Source organism: Vipera berus (genome assembly GCF_964194415.1).
Source record: "Vipera berus genome assembly, chromosome: 2".
Classification (NCBI taxonomy): domain Eukaryota; kingdom Metazoa; phylum Chordata; class Lepidosauria; order Squamata; family Viperidae; genus Vipera; species Vipera berus.
Genome location: NC_138203.1, coordinates 184,045,751 through 184,062,430, shown reverse-complemented (window position 1 = coordinate 184,062,430; position 16,680 = coordinate 184,045,751). Strand labels below are relative to the sequence as shown.

Below are 16,680 nucleotides of genomic sequence, written 5' to 3'. Positions count from 1 at the left end.
GCCCAAACAGTAAATATTGCATTTAATTGTCTAATCATTTCTGCACCCATCCTCCTTCTCCTTCTCCTCCTCTTCCTCCTCCTCTTCCTCTTCCTCTTCCTCCTTTTAAAAAATCTGCTTTCCAAGTTCAAACATTGTTCTGATACCACAATAGGTTTCAACATCAAATGTATAAAAGGATTAATCCTACTCTTCCCAATTCTATTTTTGAAATGTGCTCTCCAAGCTAAGGAATCTATGGCACATAAAAGAGTTATAATTTGATGAGTAAATTGAGTCACCAACTAGAATTTTTTCTACAACCTTAACTGATGTTTTCCCCCCCAAATGAAGTATTGGGCTAACCTTCTGAACCACTAACCTTTTGTCATTTCAGAGTCTATTACATGCGCATACTAAAGATCATACAGTGCAAACTAAAATGGAAAGATGTAACTATAAGACCTCTTATCTACCCTACAGAGAAAATCAATCATCATTTAGTAAGTGATTGCTCTATTTATTGCCGCGATCTAAGCACAAGCAAAATGGAGTGCTGCCACTCCAGAAGTGTATTAGAAAAGGAGTAGTGGCACTGAATCACAGGAGGGGTCCTTGAATACCTTTTTATTGTGCAACGGGATAATTTGGGAGTTTTTCATCACAAAATTTTCATTTTGTGATGAAAAACTCCCAAAAATCATGTTCATGTGTTCTCTTCCTCATATTGCTCAAGAAAGACTCTATTCAGAATGAAGATGATTTAGCCTAGCTTTGAAAAAAAATAGAGCTGGAAGGGACCTTGGAAGTCTTCCATTTGACCCCCTTGCTCAAGCAGGAGGACCTATATCATCTCAGACAAGTGATGGAACACCCACAATTTCTGGAAGCAAGCTGTTCCACTAGTTAATTTTTCTCACTGTCAGGAAGTTTCTCCTTAATTCCAGGTTGCTACTCTCTTTGAACAGTTCCCAACCATTGTTTCTTGCTCTGCCCTCTGGTGCTTTGGTGAATAATGTGAGCAGCTCTTCCTAGTGGCAGTTCCTCAAATAATGGAATACTGCTATCATGTCACCCCTTTTTCTTCTTTTCTTTAGACTAGCCAAACCCAAACCCATTCTTCATATGTTTTAGTCTCCAGGACTAATCATCTTAGTTGTTCTTCCCTGAATTTTTTTCCAAACTCTCAATGTCTTTTTTGTGATATGGTGACCAAAATTGGCTGTAGTATTCCAGGTGTGGTCTTATTAGGATTTTATAAAGTGGTATTAATACTTTGCATGATCTTGATTCTATGCCTCTGTTTATACAACCCAGGATTGTATTAGCTTTTTTGGATGCTGCTGCACACTGCTGGCTCATAGTCAAGTAATTGTCCACTAGGACTCCAAGGTCCCTGTCACAGTTACTGTTTTTAAGCCAGGTCTCACCCAATCTGTACTTGTACCTTTGATTTTTCCTGCCTAAATGTAAAACTTTGCTTTTCTTCATATTGAAACTCATTTTGTTGGATAGGGCCCATTGTTCAAGTTTGTCAAGATCTTTTTAGATCCTGAGTTTGTCTTCTGGGGTGTTGGCTACTCCTGCCAGTTTGGTGTCATCTGCAAATTTGATGAGTTCCCCTTCAATTTCTTCATCTAAGCCATTGAAGAAGATATTGAAGAGTACTGGACCTAAGACAGAATTGTCACTGCTTACTTTTCTCCATGTGAATGTAATGCCATTGAGCACTACTCATTGAGTATGGTTTGTCAGCCAGCTACAGATCCATCTGGTGGTGATGTTGTCTATTCCATTTTTTTCTAGCTCACCAAGGAGTAGGTTGTGATCTACTTTATCAAATGCCTTACTGAAATCTAAGTATACTACATCCACAGCATTTCACTGGTCTACTAGTTTAGTCACTTTATCAAAGAATGAAATAAGGTTGGTTTGACATGATCTGTTTTTAACAAACCCGTGGTGGCTACTAGTTATAATTTTGTTTGCTTCTAGTTGTTCCCAGATCTATTTTTTGATTATCTTTTCTAGGATCTTCCCAGGTATTGATGTTAAACTGATTGGTCTGTAGTTTCCTGGGTCCGTTTTTCCCCTTTTCTTGAAGATGGGAACCACATCAGCCCTTTTCCAATCTTCAGGCGTTTCCCTGGTGCTCCAGGATTTATGAAAGATGTGGTGCAATGGTTCTGAGATAACATCTGCCAGCTCCTTCAGAACCCTGGCATGTAATCTGTCGGGTCCCAGTGATTTATATTTGTCAAGGTCGGATAAGTGTTCTCTTACCATTTTCTTGCTTATTTTAATTTTTGTTTCTAGTTTGTCTTTTGCAGTGGTTTTTTTATATGTTGGGCTATAGTTTCTTTTTGTGTGAAGACTGATGCAAAGTATAAGTTAAGCAGCTCTGCTTTCTCTCTGTTGCCTATTATATCCTTGCTATCTTCTCTCTTTAGTGGCCCTACAGTTTCCTTGACTTTTTTTGTTGTTAATATGTTGGAAGAAACTTTTTTTTATTATCCTTGATTTCTGTTGCAAGTCTTTGTTCATTCTGAGCCTTTGCTTTCCTGACTTCATCTTTGCATGTTCTGCCTGCCTGCTGATAATCGGCCTTAGTTATATGCCCCTCTTTCCATTTTTTTGTATTTGTCCTTTTTGTCTTTCAGTTTGTCAGAGAGATCTTTGTGTAGCCATGTTGGTTTCTTCTTGAATTTCTTGTTTTTCTTTTTCAGTGGTATTGTGCTGCTATGGGCTTTTATGATTGCATCTTTCAGAGTTTCCCATGCATGAGATCTTTTCTAGGTTCTCTCTGAGTTTGTTAAAGTCAGCTCTTTTGAAGTTTAACACACTGGTTGGGTTGCTTTCTATTGCTAGTGTTTGCATTATATTAAATTCTGGTATGACATGGTCACTTTCACCCAAGGTTCCAGCAACTTCAACTCTCTCTATCATTTCTGCTCTATTAGTAAGAATTAAGTCCAATATAGCTTTATGTCTAGTTCCCTCCTCCACCTTTTGGGTGACAAAGTTGTCAGGTTGGTTAGGAATCTGTTTGATCTCCCGCTGGCTGCAGATTTTGCCTCCCAGTTGATATCTGGTTAGTTGAAGTCTCCCATTACTACTCTGGTATGCTTCCTACATGCATTTCTTAACTGATTGTTTCTTCTGATTGGTTGGGTGGCCTGTAATATACACCTATTACGGTAATGTCACTTTTTTTCTCTTTTATATTGACCCATATGAATGAATGAACCTTTATTGTCAAAGTACAACCATGTATACATTGAGATTGGCTGAGCTTCCCTTCGTGCCCTCACCCCCAACCTACAGTGACACAAACCCTCCGTCTTATTACACCATGTGAGCTAATTGCACAACACACCGGCCTCGCAAGTCAATCATCATTCTGGAGAGATTTTATCTTTGATCATGTGCATTTCTGTAGATATGTAGTGTTCTCTTACTTATAGTGGAACTCCCCCTCCTCTTTTTGCAGACCTGTTTCTTTTCAACAATTTGTATCCATCCATCAGTCCATTCCATTCATGAGTATTGTCCCAACAGGTTTCTGTAATGCCAGCTATGTCATACCCTCCCTCATGTACTATTGCTTCTAGTTTGCCCTGTTTGTTCCCCAAGCTTTGAGCATTTGTATATAAGCATTTAAGACTTTTATGCCTGTCCGTGGGCATGTTTCCTGCATCTGCTGATTGTTGTTTACATTTTTCTTTTTTATCATCACTGCCTGCCTCATTTTTTGATTTTTTTTCTTGGGATTTATGATTGGTTTGGGTTCTAGAGATTCTAAAGATTGGTCACCCTTCCCCCTCAATTTTAGTTTAAATGCCTCCTGATGAGTTGGGTCAGTCTTTTTCCAAGAACATTTTAAAGATTAAAACTTAGATTAAAACTTCTGAATTCATGCTCAGTGTTCAAACTTTTGCCTGCTGTTTTCCATAGTTTTTATGACAGAGTCATTAAAGCAAGTGAAACGATCTGTGGCCTCAGTATCATTCTTGTGTTTTCCAATGCCCTTCAGGCCAAACACTGGTGCTAATTTTAAAATGAAAAGTTCATGAAAGCTGAAGTCTAAATCTTTAAGTAGGTTTAATACCATAAAAGAAAAAAAAATCCTTTCTTAGAAACTAAAGAAAAACAGAAATGGTCTATGGTAATACCAAGTGCTGAGGCTTATTCATTTTGCATGATTACCCTCACTCCCTGTAAATCTCATCAAAAATTAAATTATGTCCTCAACCTTTGGGATGCCCATCATTTATTTCATTAACAACCACAGTCTACAAGGCAAGGTAAACATCCTCTATGTCACAGGTGTCAAATTTGCCACATCACATGATGTGCTGCAATGTATTGTGACTTTTTTTGCATTGCCAGAGCTGGGTTGGGTGTGGACTCCACATAATGCAGCCAGACCGCGGGCCAGCAGTTTGACACCCCTGCTCTATGTAATGTATTTATCTTGGAATGTTATTTCCATTTTTAAAGGCTACAATTGGGAACAATGAGGAAGGCACAAGAATACCATCCTCACTCTAATATCTTCATACATGATGCCAACTGTCACTTTTCCTTTCATCTTTGTTGATTCAAGCTAGAAATGGTCTTCCATAAATGTCTGGATGAATAAGATTAGAAGCAGGCTCTCTGTTACAGTGTATTTTCTGAATATATTAATCCAAATGAACAAAAAGCTCTCTTCAAGCTAAAAACACAAAGACTAAGATGAATATTGCCAGGGGATGGATTGGGAGATAAACCTATAGATTAAAGTGCCATAGAATTGGAAGAGGACACTAAAGGAGTCCAAATATTTGCTCAGTACAGGAATTCAAATTAAAGCATCAATGGCTGCTTAGCTTTGGCTTTAACATATCTAATGGGGGGAAAAATGCCCCACTGCTTTTTATAAATGCTTCACTATCAAACACCTTTCACTTAATGTTAATTTACATCCTGTAACTTAAAATCATTGTTCCATTTCTTGAACAACAGGTCTTTCTTTTTCAGATAACCATTCTACACTTTGGAAAGCACTATCATATTCCCCAGCAATCATTTCTCAAAGATCTATCCAATTTCCTTAGTCTGTCCTTCTAAGACTGTTTTCTTAGTTCATTCTTGCTACCCATCTCTGCATTATCTATTTCTTAAAATGTGGGGTACAGAGCTGAACGTGATAGCTGATATGGAATCTGGCCAAAGCAAAATAAAGTGGTAGTACTATTACCCGGGATTCAGAAGTCACACTGAAACTGCACTTACTTTTTTTTTAGTGATATTAGACTGCTTGCAACCAAACACTGTTCTGTATCACAAATAGATGTCATTACCTAATCATAGCAGCCCTTTCACACACACCCCTCTGCCAAAATCCTACACCTGTCTCTTTAAATTTTGCTCTGTAAATGAAAACACTTTGCATTGGTGTATATTAAATTTCACACTTTTATTTTCAGCTCATTTCTCTAGCTTATAAAACTTATACTACTTTTTCTTTCTATGTTCTGTTTAAGCTATCCCACCTATTTTCATATCAACTACAAATACAATAAACATTCCCTCTACTATTCATCTGGATTATTCATGGCAATAGGGTGGTGTGGTGGCTCAGTGATTAAGATGCTGGGCTTGTCAGCTAGAAAGCTGGCAGCCCAGGTTCAAGACCTAAGTACCATATGATGGAGTAAGCTCCTGTCCTCGCTTTAGCTCCTGCTAACCTAGCAGTTCAAAAGCATGCAAATGTGAGTAGATAATTATGTATCACTATGGTGGGAAGGTAGCAGTGCTCTGTGATGTCATGCTGGCCACATGACTGCTGAAATGTCTTCAGACAGCTCTGGCTCAATGGCCTTGAAATGGAGATGAACACCGCCCCCTGTAGTCAGCAACAACTAGTGGAGTAAAATCCGTAGGGACTACCTTAATCCATGACAATGGTGAAAAGATGGTGAAACTATAGTTACTTAACTTACCTGATGTTGTTGGAACCACTTCAGTTGAATTTCTAAGTCCAACAAATGAGAACTGATAGAGCCTCCAGGATCTAGTATCCCCCACTTCCACTGAACTGCGTTTCCACATATAGATTATTTCTTCCTTTGGGTAGCCATCTTAAAACCAAGGAAAATCAGGATCTCATCAATGTATTTTATGTACTAGTGCTTCCTTACTAGTACTTGCTAGTACTTTCCTATTTATATGTAGGTCTCAGTGATACTATAGTTGCACTTGTATGACTTTCAGCCATTTTGCAACACAATGCTTATTGAATTCATTTAAAACCCAAAGCAACAAGAACTTCAGAAAAATATTTTACAGTTACAAATCATCATGGAAAAAGCATGACTATGTCAAATGTCTGACAAGTTGCACTATATCAAATTGTAAACATTCTTTTTCTTAAGAGGAAACTTCACTGGCTATTCATCTCCAACCCACATAATGGCTTTTTAAATGTTAAAAGTACACAGAAAGTGATGGATTTTATCAAGAAACATGTTCACACCAATCTGTAAAGATAATTTTTTCTGCTAGATATCTGAGAGAACCACTATTAAATAATAACTAGAATAATAAAATATGCACTTTTATATGCTTTGTTATGGAGAAAGAGATATTATATGCTCTGGACTCCCCACTGGACTTGGCAGTAAATATTTCTACATGCCATTCCCCCGTTAGCTGTTTAATGAGTTTACTCTCACTATCCCTGTTCACTTCACTTCACTGACATAAATGACAATAAAATAGGAGGAACCCAAGGCTTGCCTAAGATATTTTACTCTTGTACAAAATGGCATATAAAACATTCAGCATTAATCACAGAAGAGGTTCATCCTTAATGGTTGAAGAAAGAAAGAAGTTGAGTTTAGAGAACAGAGGGCATTGGCTACATAAACCTTTCTCATCTGAGACAGTTTCTTCATTCCATTCTGTTCATTTAATGGTGTGGTCAACTCTACTTAACTCTGGGAATCATAACGTTACACATTCCTGAGCTTAGAGGAAGGTTGGGACATGATTGTGATAAATTTATAAACATGTGAAATCTGAATTGGTAGCTTTACTTTCTGGCAGCAATATTTCTCCTTAGTTGGAGTTCAAGAGTACTTGGTAGCCTCATATTTATTTAACCACATAGCTATTGTTTGGAAATAGTCCAGTGACTTATAGATAAATGCCCTAGATTTCTCTAAAATCAAGAGCAATAGATTATGTGTGTTCAACTGTACAGTAATTTTGGTAATTTTAGCATGGATTATTGCTGCACATTGACACAAAAGCTATGTATTACATTGTTAGCTTTATCTGATTATTGTGTTATTAAGCTTTTTAATTTTTTTAAATTATTATTATTATTTTCCTCTTTCTTTCATCAGGATAATCCCATTGTTGCCTACTTACAGCTTGAAAATGCCAGAGGACAAGAGTGTTCATCCATTGGGAAATTGTGTAACTGTAATTGACACTCTGCATCTATTGTCAGTCTGAAAATAAACAAAGGCAGATGTTATTTCTATTTGTAATGTTCTCAGCCTACTAATTCTTACTGTAACTATGACAATAGTCAATATGTGTTCATGCACAACACTTTAGCTCTGCTAAAAGCCCGAGAAGTATTCCTCGAGTACATGAAATATTCTTACAGACCTTGTTCTTTGTAAACTATTTCTTCACCTTCATTTTCTATAACTCTGAATTGTTTGGAGCAGAAATTTGTCCCAAGTCTAGTTTGGGAATGGGTAAAAAGAAGCTTGAAAATCCATATGCATTTTCGTATGCAGTTCTTTTAATACAACTTGTCTTAATATGTGCAATTTTTAATAAAAGAGAATGTATGTAATACCAGGTTGAACTGGGGAATCCTTGGTGGCCTCTGAGCTTGGTTGTTTGCTTACAGAGATTTCATTACCTAAATAGGTAACATCATCAGTACCACATACTTTTTTTTATTTGTTACATGATAGATATAGACTGTATGTATGATATACACTGTGTATGCATTCTATATGTTTTTTGCAAGTAATTTTCCATGCTTAACCATTTTATTACACAATTTCAGTACAAAAGAAAAGAAGATTAATCTGCTTGGTTCTATATATCAGTTTGGAAGAGAAGTTTGCATTAAACAATGAATAACATTAATTTCTCCCTTATCATTAATTCCATCCAACGTTCCTTTTAATATATTTTGATTACTATATAATGCATCTGTCATCCTTTCTTTACTTACTTTGTTATTCCACAGTGGATGCAGGCTTCTATCTATTTATTTGAGGGTAAAGGCTATTAAACTAAGTGTAATAACTTCTGCACAGTCACAATTAGGGTTTTACCATGAAATGTTGACCAGAAGGAACAGGTCCTGCCTATCTGGGCTCTTTAGGTATATAAATCATGCTTGTGTTCTCACTTTGAAATTTACCACTAAATTGACTATCTATCATAACTAACATGGCAAGTGTGTTTCTTATAGTGGGCTTCCAAGGAAATATCATGGAGGCCATGAAAATTAATTTATTTCTAAACATAAGAATCAATTGTGAATAGTCTACTGAACAGCATTGTAAAAGCTATGTTAAGCTGTATTCCTGTATTTATTTCTTGCAAACCTTTCAGGACTGTTGAGTTTTTTTCTTTGTTCACAGGGCTGCAAACAGCCCTCAATGTCATGTGCTCTTAGTTTCCTGTCAAGCCATGAGAGAAAAGAGATGGGGGCATGCCAACACTGCATATTTTATCCTACGGATCATTGTGAGATAAGAGAATTGGTGGAGAGCTAGAGAGGAAGAGATGCTTTCAGGTCTTGTTCATTCATATCTTTTCAGTACATGAGAGTGCACTGGTTGACATCATTTTATTCTCCTTAAAATGCAGTGTGACCAGTTTGAGAGATAGTAAATATCTTATTGCATGTTCTGATTTTTAGGTTCTAACTATTCTTAGGTTCTAACTATTCTATCATATAGTTCTGCTCTAGTGATGAAAATGTTCACTTAATTTTGGCTGAAATATTTAAACCATTTTATAGTCACTATGTATGATGCCTTCTTAACATTGACACATTCAATAAGTATTGAGCACTGGAAATAACGGAATTAACTATGAAAATACCTGAGGGTATAAAGCACCCTGCCATCATTCCAGATCCTGAGCATTCTATTGGGTGTTGTTATCCAGTGTGCATCTGCTTTTTTTGAGTTTCGAAAAAACGTATCTGGAATCCAGATCTTCCCCACCATGTTGCTGTTCAACCTCAGAACTTTAATGGTGCTGTTAAATCTTAGTCGTCTGTCATACCAGGTTTGGGCAAAAAATATATCAATTGTATATTCCTGCAGGAATAACAAAGTGTGTTAAGGGAAGAGCTGCAAGATCTCAGTACAAACTATTTATGAAGTTGCTTTTCAAAACTTTGTTGGCCCTTTTGCTGAGGAGAAACTAGCCATTTCAGTAGAGATTCAGGCTATGCAAGAAGAGTTATGCAGGTGGAACAGGAAAGGTCTATCCCTAAATTGTGTCAGAATAACAGAATAACAGATTTGGAAGGGACCTTGGAGGTCTTCTAGTCCAATCCTCTGCTCAAGCAGGAGTTCCTATGGCATTCCAGATAAATGACTGTCCAATCTCTTCTTAAAAACCTCCAGTGATGGAGAACTGACAATTTCTGGAGGCAAGCCATTCCACTGAATAATTGTTCATACTATCAAGAAATATCTCCTTAGTTTTAGATTGGATCTCTCCTTGATAAGTTTCCATCTGTTACTTGTCAAGCCTTCAGAAGTTGTGGTTGGATTCCTCTTCTTTAAATATTGGAAGACTGCTATCATGTCACCCCTAGCCTTTCTCTTTGTTAGACATTCTCAGTTCTTGCAACCATTCTTCATATGTTTTAACCTCCAGTTCCCTAATCATTTTTGTTGCTCTGTCTACTCAACTAGTGAGCATACTTTCATCTAACTTCACAGACCCAGTCATAATTCATCTTGCTTTTAGCCAGGTTGATCTCAGAACAGAATCAATTAAAGGACACTTTATTTCCATCCATAGAAGTACCCACATTTCCCACTCAGTCCCCAGAACAGCAAACCTCTATGTTGAAAAAGAGGCAAGAAAGATAATTTATACTCATTCTTTTTCTATAAAGGTGTCTAAGGCAGTGGCATGTTAACATATATTATTCGCCGCTATTGGTAACATATATTTATATATAGTAATGACTATCAGAATTCACTAATGACAAACAATCTTCAATAAACTCTGACAAAAATCTATGAAGAGCTATTACATACCATATTGATAGCATTCACTGGGCCAATGCTATTGACATACATATCAGTGTGAATTACCGTGGGTTGCACTGTAACAGAAACAATATGAGCAAAACTGTAAAACTGTAAATTAAACACAACAATTCCAACAATAACTAATGATGTTAGCCATTCAAATTAGCAAAATAATGAAGCAGCCAATGAATGTTTTTAAAAAGCTACATTACTTCAATTAAAGAAAATATAAGCAATAATGCCAATAAGAAAGGACTTTGCCTTTCAAACAGGATGTGACCTTTCTCATCATCCTGAAATTACAACTTTAGGAATTTGTTCTAAATCAGACATGTCAAACACAAGGTCCGGGGGCCGGATCTGGCCCGCGAAGTGGTTTCATGTGGCCCGTGAAGCCATTCTGGAAAAAGTGAGGGAACAGCCCCCACTGCCTTGGCCCTGGCCCAGAGACCCTCCTTCTGCCAGAGACCCTCAGATCTGTCCCACTCCTGCCCAGGCCCCCATAGGCACCCTTGATGCGAATGATGTAGAGCTGGCCATGCCCACCCAGTAGGCCATACGCACTCTAGCCACCCCCACCCAGTAGGCCACCCCCACCCTGGCCATACCCACCTGGCCCCCTGAGGGCAACCGCAATGCTAATGTAGCCCTCAATGAAATTGAGTTTGACACCCCTGTTCTAAATAATTAAAGTTAACTAAAATTAGATCAAGGCCCTTGAGAAATGCAATGTTTTTGGAAGGTAAGACTGACAGAAAAAAAGAAATCCTCCATGTAAACAATTATATTTTTATATTGATAATAATAGGTTGGCAATTTAATAATAATAATAATAAGTTGGAAGGGACCTTGGAGGTCATCTAGTAAACCCCCCCTCTCAGGCAGGAAACCCTATACCATTTCAGACAAATGGCTGTCCAGTCTCTTCTTAAAAACTTCCAGTGTTGGAGCATTCACCACTTCTGGTGGCAGATTGTTCCACTGGTTAATTGTTCTAACTATCAGGAAGTTTCTTCTTAGTTCTAGGTTGCTTCTCTCCTTGACTAGTTTCCATCCATTGCTTCTTGTCCTGCTTTCAGGTGCTTTGGAGAATAGCTTGACTCCCTCTTCTTTGTGGCAGCCTCTGAGATATTGGAACACTGCTATCATGTCACCCCTTATCCTTCTCTTCATTAAACTACACATACCCAATTCCAGCAACTGTTCCCTATATGTTTTAGTCTCCAGTCCCCCAATCATCTTTGCTGCTCTTCTCTGTACTCTTTCTAGAGTCTCAACATCTGTTTTACATCATGGTGACCAAAACTGGAAGCAGTATTCCAGGTGGTCATAAAAGTTTGATAATTTATAAAATGATATCATAATGTTTACTTTAGACTTTTATTTATAATTTTGTATATTTATAATTCTAATTATTGACATTTTTAAATTTATAATTGTGATTATTTTGTAATAAAAATTGGTAGTTTAGTTCTGATTGGTTTTCTCAAAGAACTGACAGCAACAGAGAAAACAACCTGATATCCTGTTGAACAAACATGGTAAAAACTAAAAGGCTTTTTTCTCTTATTTAATTGTTTAATTACTGTCAATATGATGCACAGTTAGACATATTTAAGGATTTACTAGTCAAGAGGCCTTCACTGCAATCCTAAACTCACTGGTGGGACTTCTGTTCAGAACTCAGATTTAACAAGCTCTCTGCCCAGTGTCATACTCAACTAAATGGCAAATGTATACGTAAGATGTTGAGTCTAATTTAATCCACAAGCCACAATTATGCACTTGGAGTTCAGTCAGTAAGGAATCAATAGAAGTTAACTCCTCCTTAGATGTTCTAAGTTCCACTATTTTCAGAACAGTTACAACTAAGAAAAAACTATTTCCCTCTTCTCTGTTTAAACAAGCTATTTAATGAGAACAGACAAAGTAGCTATCTGCCGGTGTTTGCAAAGTCTTATAAGTTATGGCTGGCCTTTCCTTCCCCTCTGCCTGAAAAAGTCAGTTTATCTAGGCAGAGGAGAAGACATTGTACCATAGTACAGGGGTCCTCAACCTTGGCAACTTTAAGACTTGTTGACTTCAACTCCCTGTGATAAAAATCTGGATGTTGTTTTTGGAGACCCTAAGACAGAGGTCTTCAAACTTAGCCCTTTTATGACTTGTGGACTTCAACTCCCAGAATTCCTCAGCCAGTGTGCCTGGCTGAGGAATTCTGGGAGTTGAAGTCCACAAGTCTTAAAGTTGCCAAGGTTGGAGACCCCTGCCATAGTAGTTACAAATCATCCTTTCTACAAATATTAACATCTAATTTGCTTTAAAGATAACTAAATGAAACATTACTGTGCTCAAAAAATATAAATTCAAGTTTTTAAAAGGAAAGAAGAGAAAATACAGAGCTGAAGTATGTGAAATATTATCTTTTTCTATCAGCAAACACAATATGAACATTGTAACACCATATAAATTAGTTTCTGCACTTAAAAATGGGATGGATTTTCATCCATCCACATTATTGCATAATAAATTATAATTAGAATTAATAATTATAAATAATCCCAATGTACCATTAATTAGATTAAAATCTAATATGTTTTGGTGGGATGGATTTTCATCCCATTTGTATTATTGCATAATTAATTAGAATTAATAATTCTAATTAAAAATCCTAGTGTACCATTAATTAGACTACAATCTAACATGTCTGGATTTATATTTGATTGGGAGTACCTAGAGTTCAACATAAGATTGGTGGCTATATGGCTGTTTTAATTAAATAAATAAATATTAAAAGATAATATTTTGTTTCTATAATCTCTTTTAATCAGTCACATTATTCATTAACTTTCACAAATAGATTTCAGTTTTGATTCATATGTATTTCTCTCTCTCTCTCTCTCTCAAAAAAAAAATGTGCAACTGGAGTCTTCCATTCTCTACTGCTCTCATTAACACAGCATGACTCTCCCCTTGATAGCAAACCATCAGGAAAAACAGTCACCTCATATTTTACCATCTTTTCCCTACCGTAACACTATATGGCACATTTTCTGCTAAACATGAACAAACAAGTCTCAACTTTTCAGTTCTGATCAAGCTGTCAATCCATTTTCCTCCCTCGAGTGGCTTTTTAAAAATTTGGGATGGATTTTCTACAAAAATGTGAAGAGAGGAATTTACTCCTCTGCCACAGCAATTACCGCTTCTTGCCACCAAATTAAGATAACTCAGCCATAAATAAAATGTCTTCTTTGACCAATCCCTCATTTTCTTCAATGCATCATTTCATATTGTATTTCTGGCTCTTTCTCCACTTCCACTTCCTGAAGCCATGTTTCTCATATTCCCATCGTTACAATGAATTCTTCATTTAATAGAATAATTATAATTCAATGATTATATAGAGCCTGCTTTACCTGAGCCAAAATCCTGAGTTTGAAAGCTGATTCTTCTAGCAATTATCGAAGCAGTTTCATTTTCAGCTCTTATTGTACAAAACCTGCTCCCCAAGCTTCCACTAACAAGGACTTTAAAAGACAACTTCCCTCCCTCTAAGTGACATCCAATAAGGAAAAATAAAACCTCTCTGGTTGTTACTTTTTACGACTTTTAGTTATATCATTAGGAAACTTTGCAGAAACTCAGGAACCGTATAACACAGATACAATAATAATATGAGGCAACACTAAGGTATTAATCTCAATCAGCATGAACCCCACTGTCCACAACAGACACTTGCCCTGAACTGAGTCTTCTCTCATATCCTCTCTAAGGCTTCTTATAGGCACCATCCATTCCAAAAGCACAGTACATGTTTAAATAGCCCAGCTCTTTTCCCTCTGCAATTGTCTGCACAGAGTCCCAAGGTAGGAGCTTTTTCATTCTTCTTCTGGCTCCTTCCTTCTGGACTCTGCTTAACAACTAATTCCTACAACACTGTCAAACTACTTAGCAAAGCGGAATTACTATGGTACTCCTCATCTTTCCTATTACCTGTCCTTATCTTATTTATTTTTTTATTCCATTTATATCCCGCCCTTCTCTGAAGACTCAGGGCGGCTTACAAGTTTAGCAGTAGCCTTCATTCTATGTATATGCCTGCTTATTAGGGCTTTCACACACACACCCCAAGCGGCATTATTACAAAGTCAGCCTAATTACCCCCAACAATCTGGGTCCTCATTTTACCTACCTCGGAAGGAGGGAAGGCTGAGTCAACCTTGAGCCTGGTGGGATGCGAACCTGCACTAATTGCAGGCAGCTGGTGTTACTTAAGGAGGCATTAGCCCACTGCTCCACCAAGGCTCTTCTTATGACTATAACTTTGTTGCTTGTATCTTACAATTTATATTGTTTTTAGTATCCTAGTATGATTTATGTTGTTTGCTTAGCTAGTATTCTATGACTATCACTAAGTGTTGCATCTTATGATTTATGATAAAGTTTGTATTTTAGATTTATGATGATGTATTTTCATGTTGTTTATGATCATGATTATCACTATTACTTGTATGTACACTGAAAGCTTATGCACCGGAGAGAAATTCCTTGTATCCATCCACACTTGCCCAATAAAGAATTCTATTCTATTCTATTCTATTCTATTCTATTCTATTCTATTCTATTCTATTCTATTCTATTCTATTCTATTCTATTCTATTCTATTCTATTCTATTCTATTCTATTCTAAACCACTGTTTTCAATTTCTTCTCCTTTTGACCATCCAAATTACTTTATCCTATCCAAATCATTGGCTTGATTATGTGCCATCAAACTAGCACTCCTAGAGACCAATCTAATCCTTTGGGTCTTCTGCTGATGCACCCAATGATGGTGTAATTGCCTGTCCACCTTGCTGTTGCCTGTCCTCTTTTTGTTTCTATCTTTCCCAGCATTATGGATATCACCAGAGAGTTAACTAGAGTCTTCACATAATGTAGCTGAAGTAGGATAATTTCAGCCTCGTCATTTGTGTCAAGTATGAACTCTGGGTTGATTTGTTCCATTATCTATTTGTTTGTTTTCTTGGCTATCCCTGATACTCTCATGAGTCTTCTCCAGCACCAGAGTTCAAAGTGTTAACACTCTTCCTAAACTGCTTCTTCCAAATCCAACTTTTGCTTCTACAGACTATCACAGGAAAAACAATTTACTGCATGATTGTGATATTAGTATTATAGACACATCCTGGCATCTTAATGTCTTTTTCTACTCTATGGGTGTCAATCTATGGCATATTTCTTGGCTGATGGTTGCAGGAGTTATCTACTACTTCATTTTCTTTGTCAAATCTAAGACTGTATCTGTTTTCACTGTACCATTTTTTTCATTGTGTTCTTTGACTTTTATCATTGACAAGTTATTGGGGGAGCCATTTATTTATTTTATACATACATAAATAGATAAATACAGTTTTTATAACCTCCCATTTTACAGCAATGATTCTGGATGATGCACAGAGGATTAAAGCCAACAAATTACAATACAATATAACAAATATACACATGAATAGTTGAAACCTCTGGATTTTCTTTATCTACTGCTAACTCACTAGAAACTATTTCAACATCCCTACCCCTGCTGCAAATTCACCTTCTAAGTTCAGACAGTTGATCCCCAGAAGGGCATCATGCTGCAAAAAGAAAGGCTTATGTTTTGTTTTGTTTTGTTTTGTTTTGTTTTGTTTTGTTTACCTCATACTCATAGGTAGATTTTCTACAAACAAAGGCTCCTCCATCCTATTAGGACAGAGAAATTTTACTGCATCTTTACTGCAGCCAGCACTGGGTTTTAGTTAGTTCAGATGACATTTACCAAAGAGCAGCAATGCAAGGTTCAAAAAGCACAATTAGATGTAAGAGACTCTCCACATTATTGCAGCTTATACAGTGGAAGATACTGAGATACTGACAGTGTTGAAGTAAATTCTCCTTCCGTCGCGATCTAAAGACATTCTTATTTGAACAAGCTGGCCTGGCCTGATGGGGGATGGGGGGGTTAATTGTTATTTTAATATTTGTATTTACTGTTTTTAGTGGGAATATATTTAATACTTTTTAACTTTTGTATCTCTGTATTTTTTATGCTTGCCCTGTTCACCGCCCTGAGTCCTTCGGGAGAAGGGCGGTATATAAATAAAATTTAAAAAAAAAAATCATGTGCCAGTCATACTGGCTTTGAACATAAAATGGGAGAAAGTGAAACTTTGTTCATTGCTTCAAGCAGTGAAAGATCCTAGCTCATCCCATTCTCATGTGTTTTGCATTGACTAATGGTTGTTACATTGGGATAGTTATTAATCATTTCCTGGTTTCTTCTGTTACTTACATCTTTTTGGAACAGATTACTATAACAGTTCCTATTTATCATCTGAGAGGCACCTTACTCTGTTCTTGGTGA

At 36.8% G+C, this 16,680-nt stretch overlaps 1 protein-coding gene across 2 annotated transcripts in view; it reads right to left on the bottom strand.

The window, feature by feature from the left end:
• GABRG2 (gamma-aminobutyric acid type A receptor subunit gamma2) overlaps positions 1–10,343 on the bottom strand; it is a gene marked incomplete at both ends in the record, with an annotated part of 52,762 nt that extends 42,419 nt beyond the window's left edge. The window contains 4 exons of one of the 2 annotated variants that reach the window (XM_081315517.1): positions 5,967–6,104; positions 7,399–7,481; positions 9,109–9,329; positions 10,287–10,343. In XM_081315517.1, the coding sequence (XP_081171643.1) occupies positions 5,967–6,104; positions 7,399–7,481; positions 9,109–9,329; positions 10,287–10,328 (484 nt within the window). The remainder of the gene's footprint in view (positions 1–5,966; positions 6,105–7,398; positions 7,482–9,108; positions 9,330–10,286) is intronic. The other variant, XM_081315516.1, reaches the window with a different exon arrangement.
• Between the last annotated feature and the right edge of the window lie 6,337 nt (positions 10,344–16,680).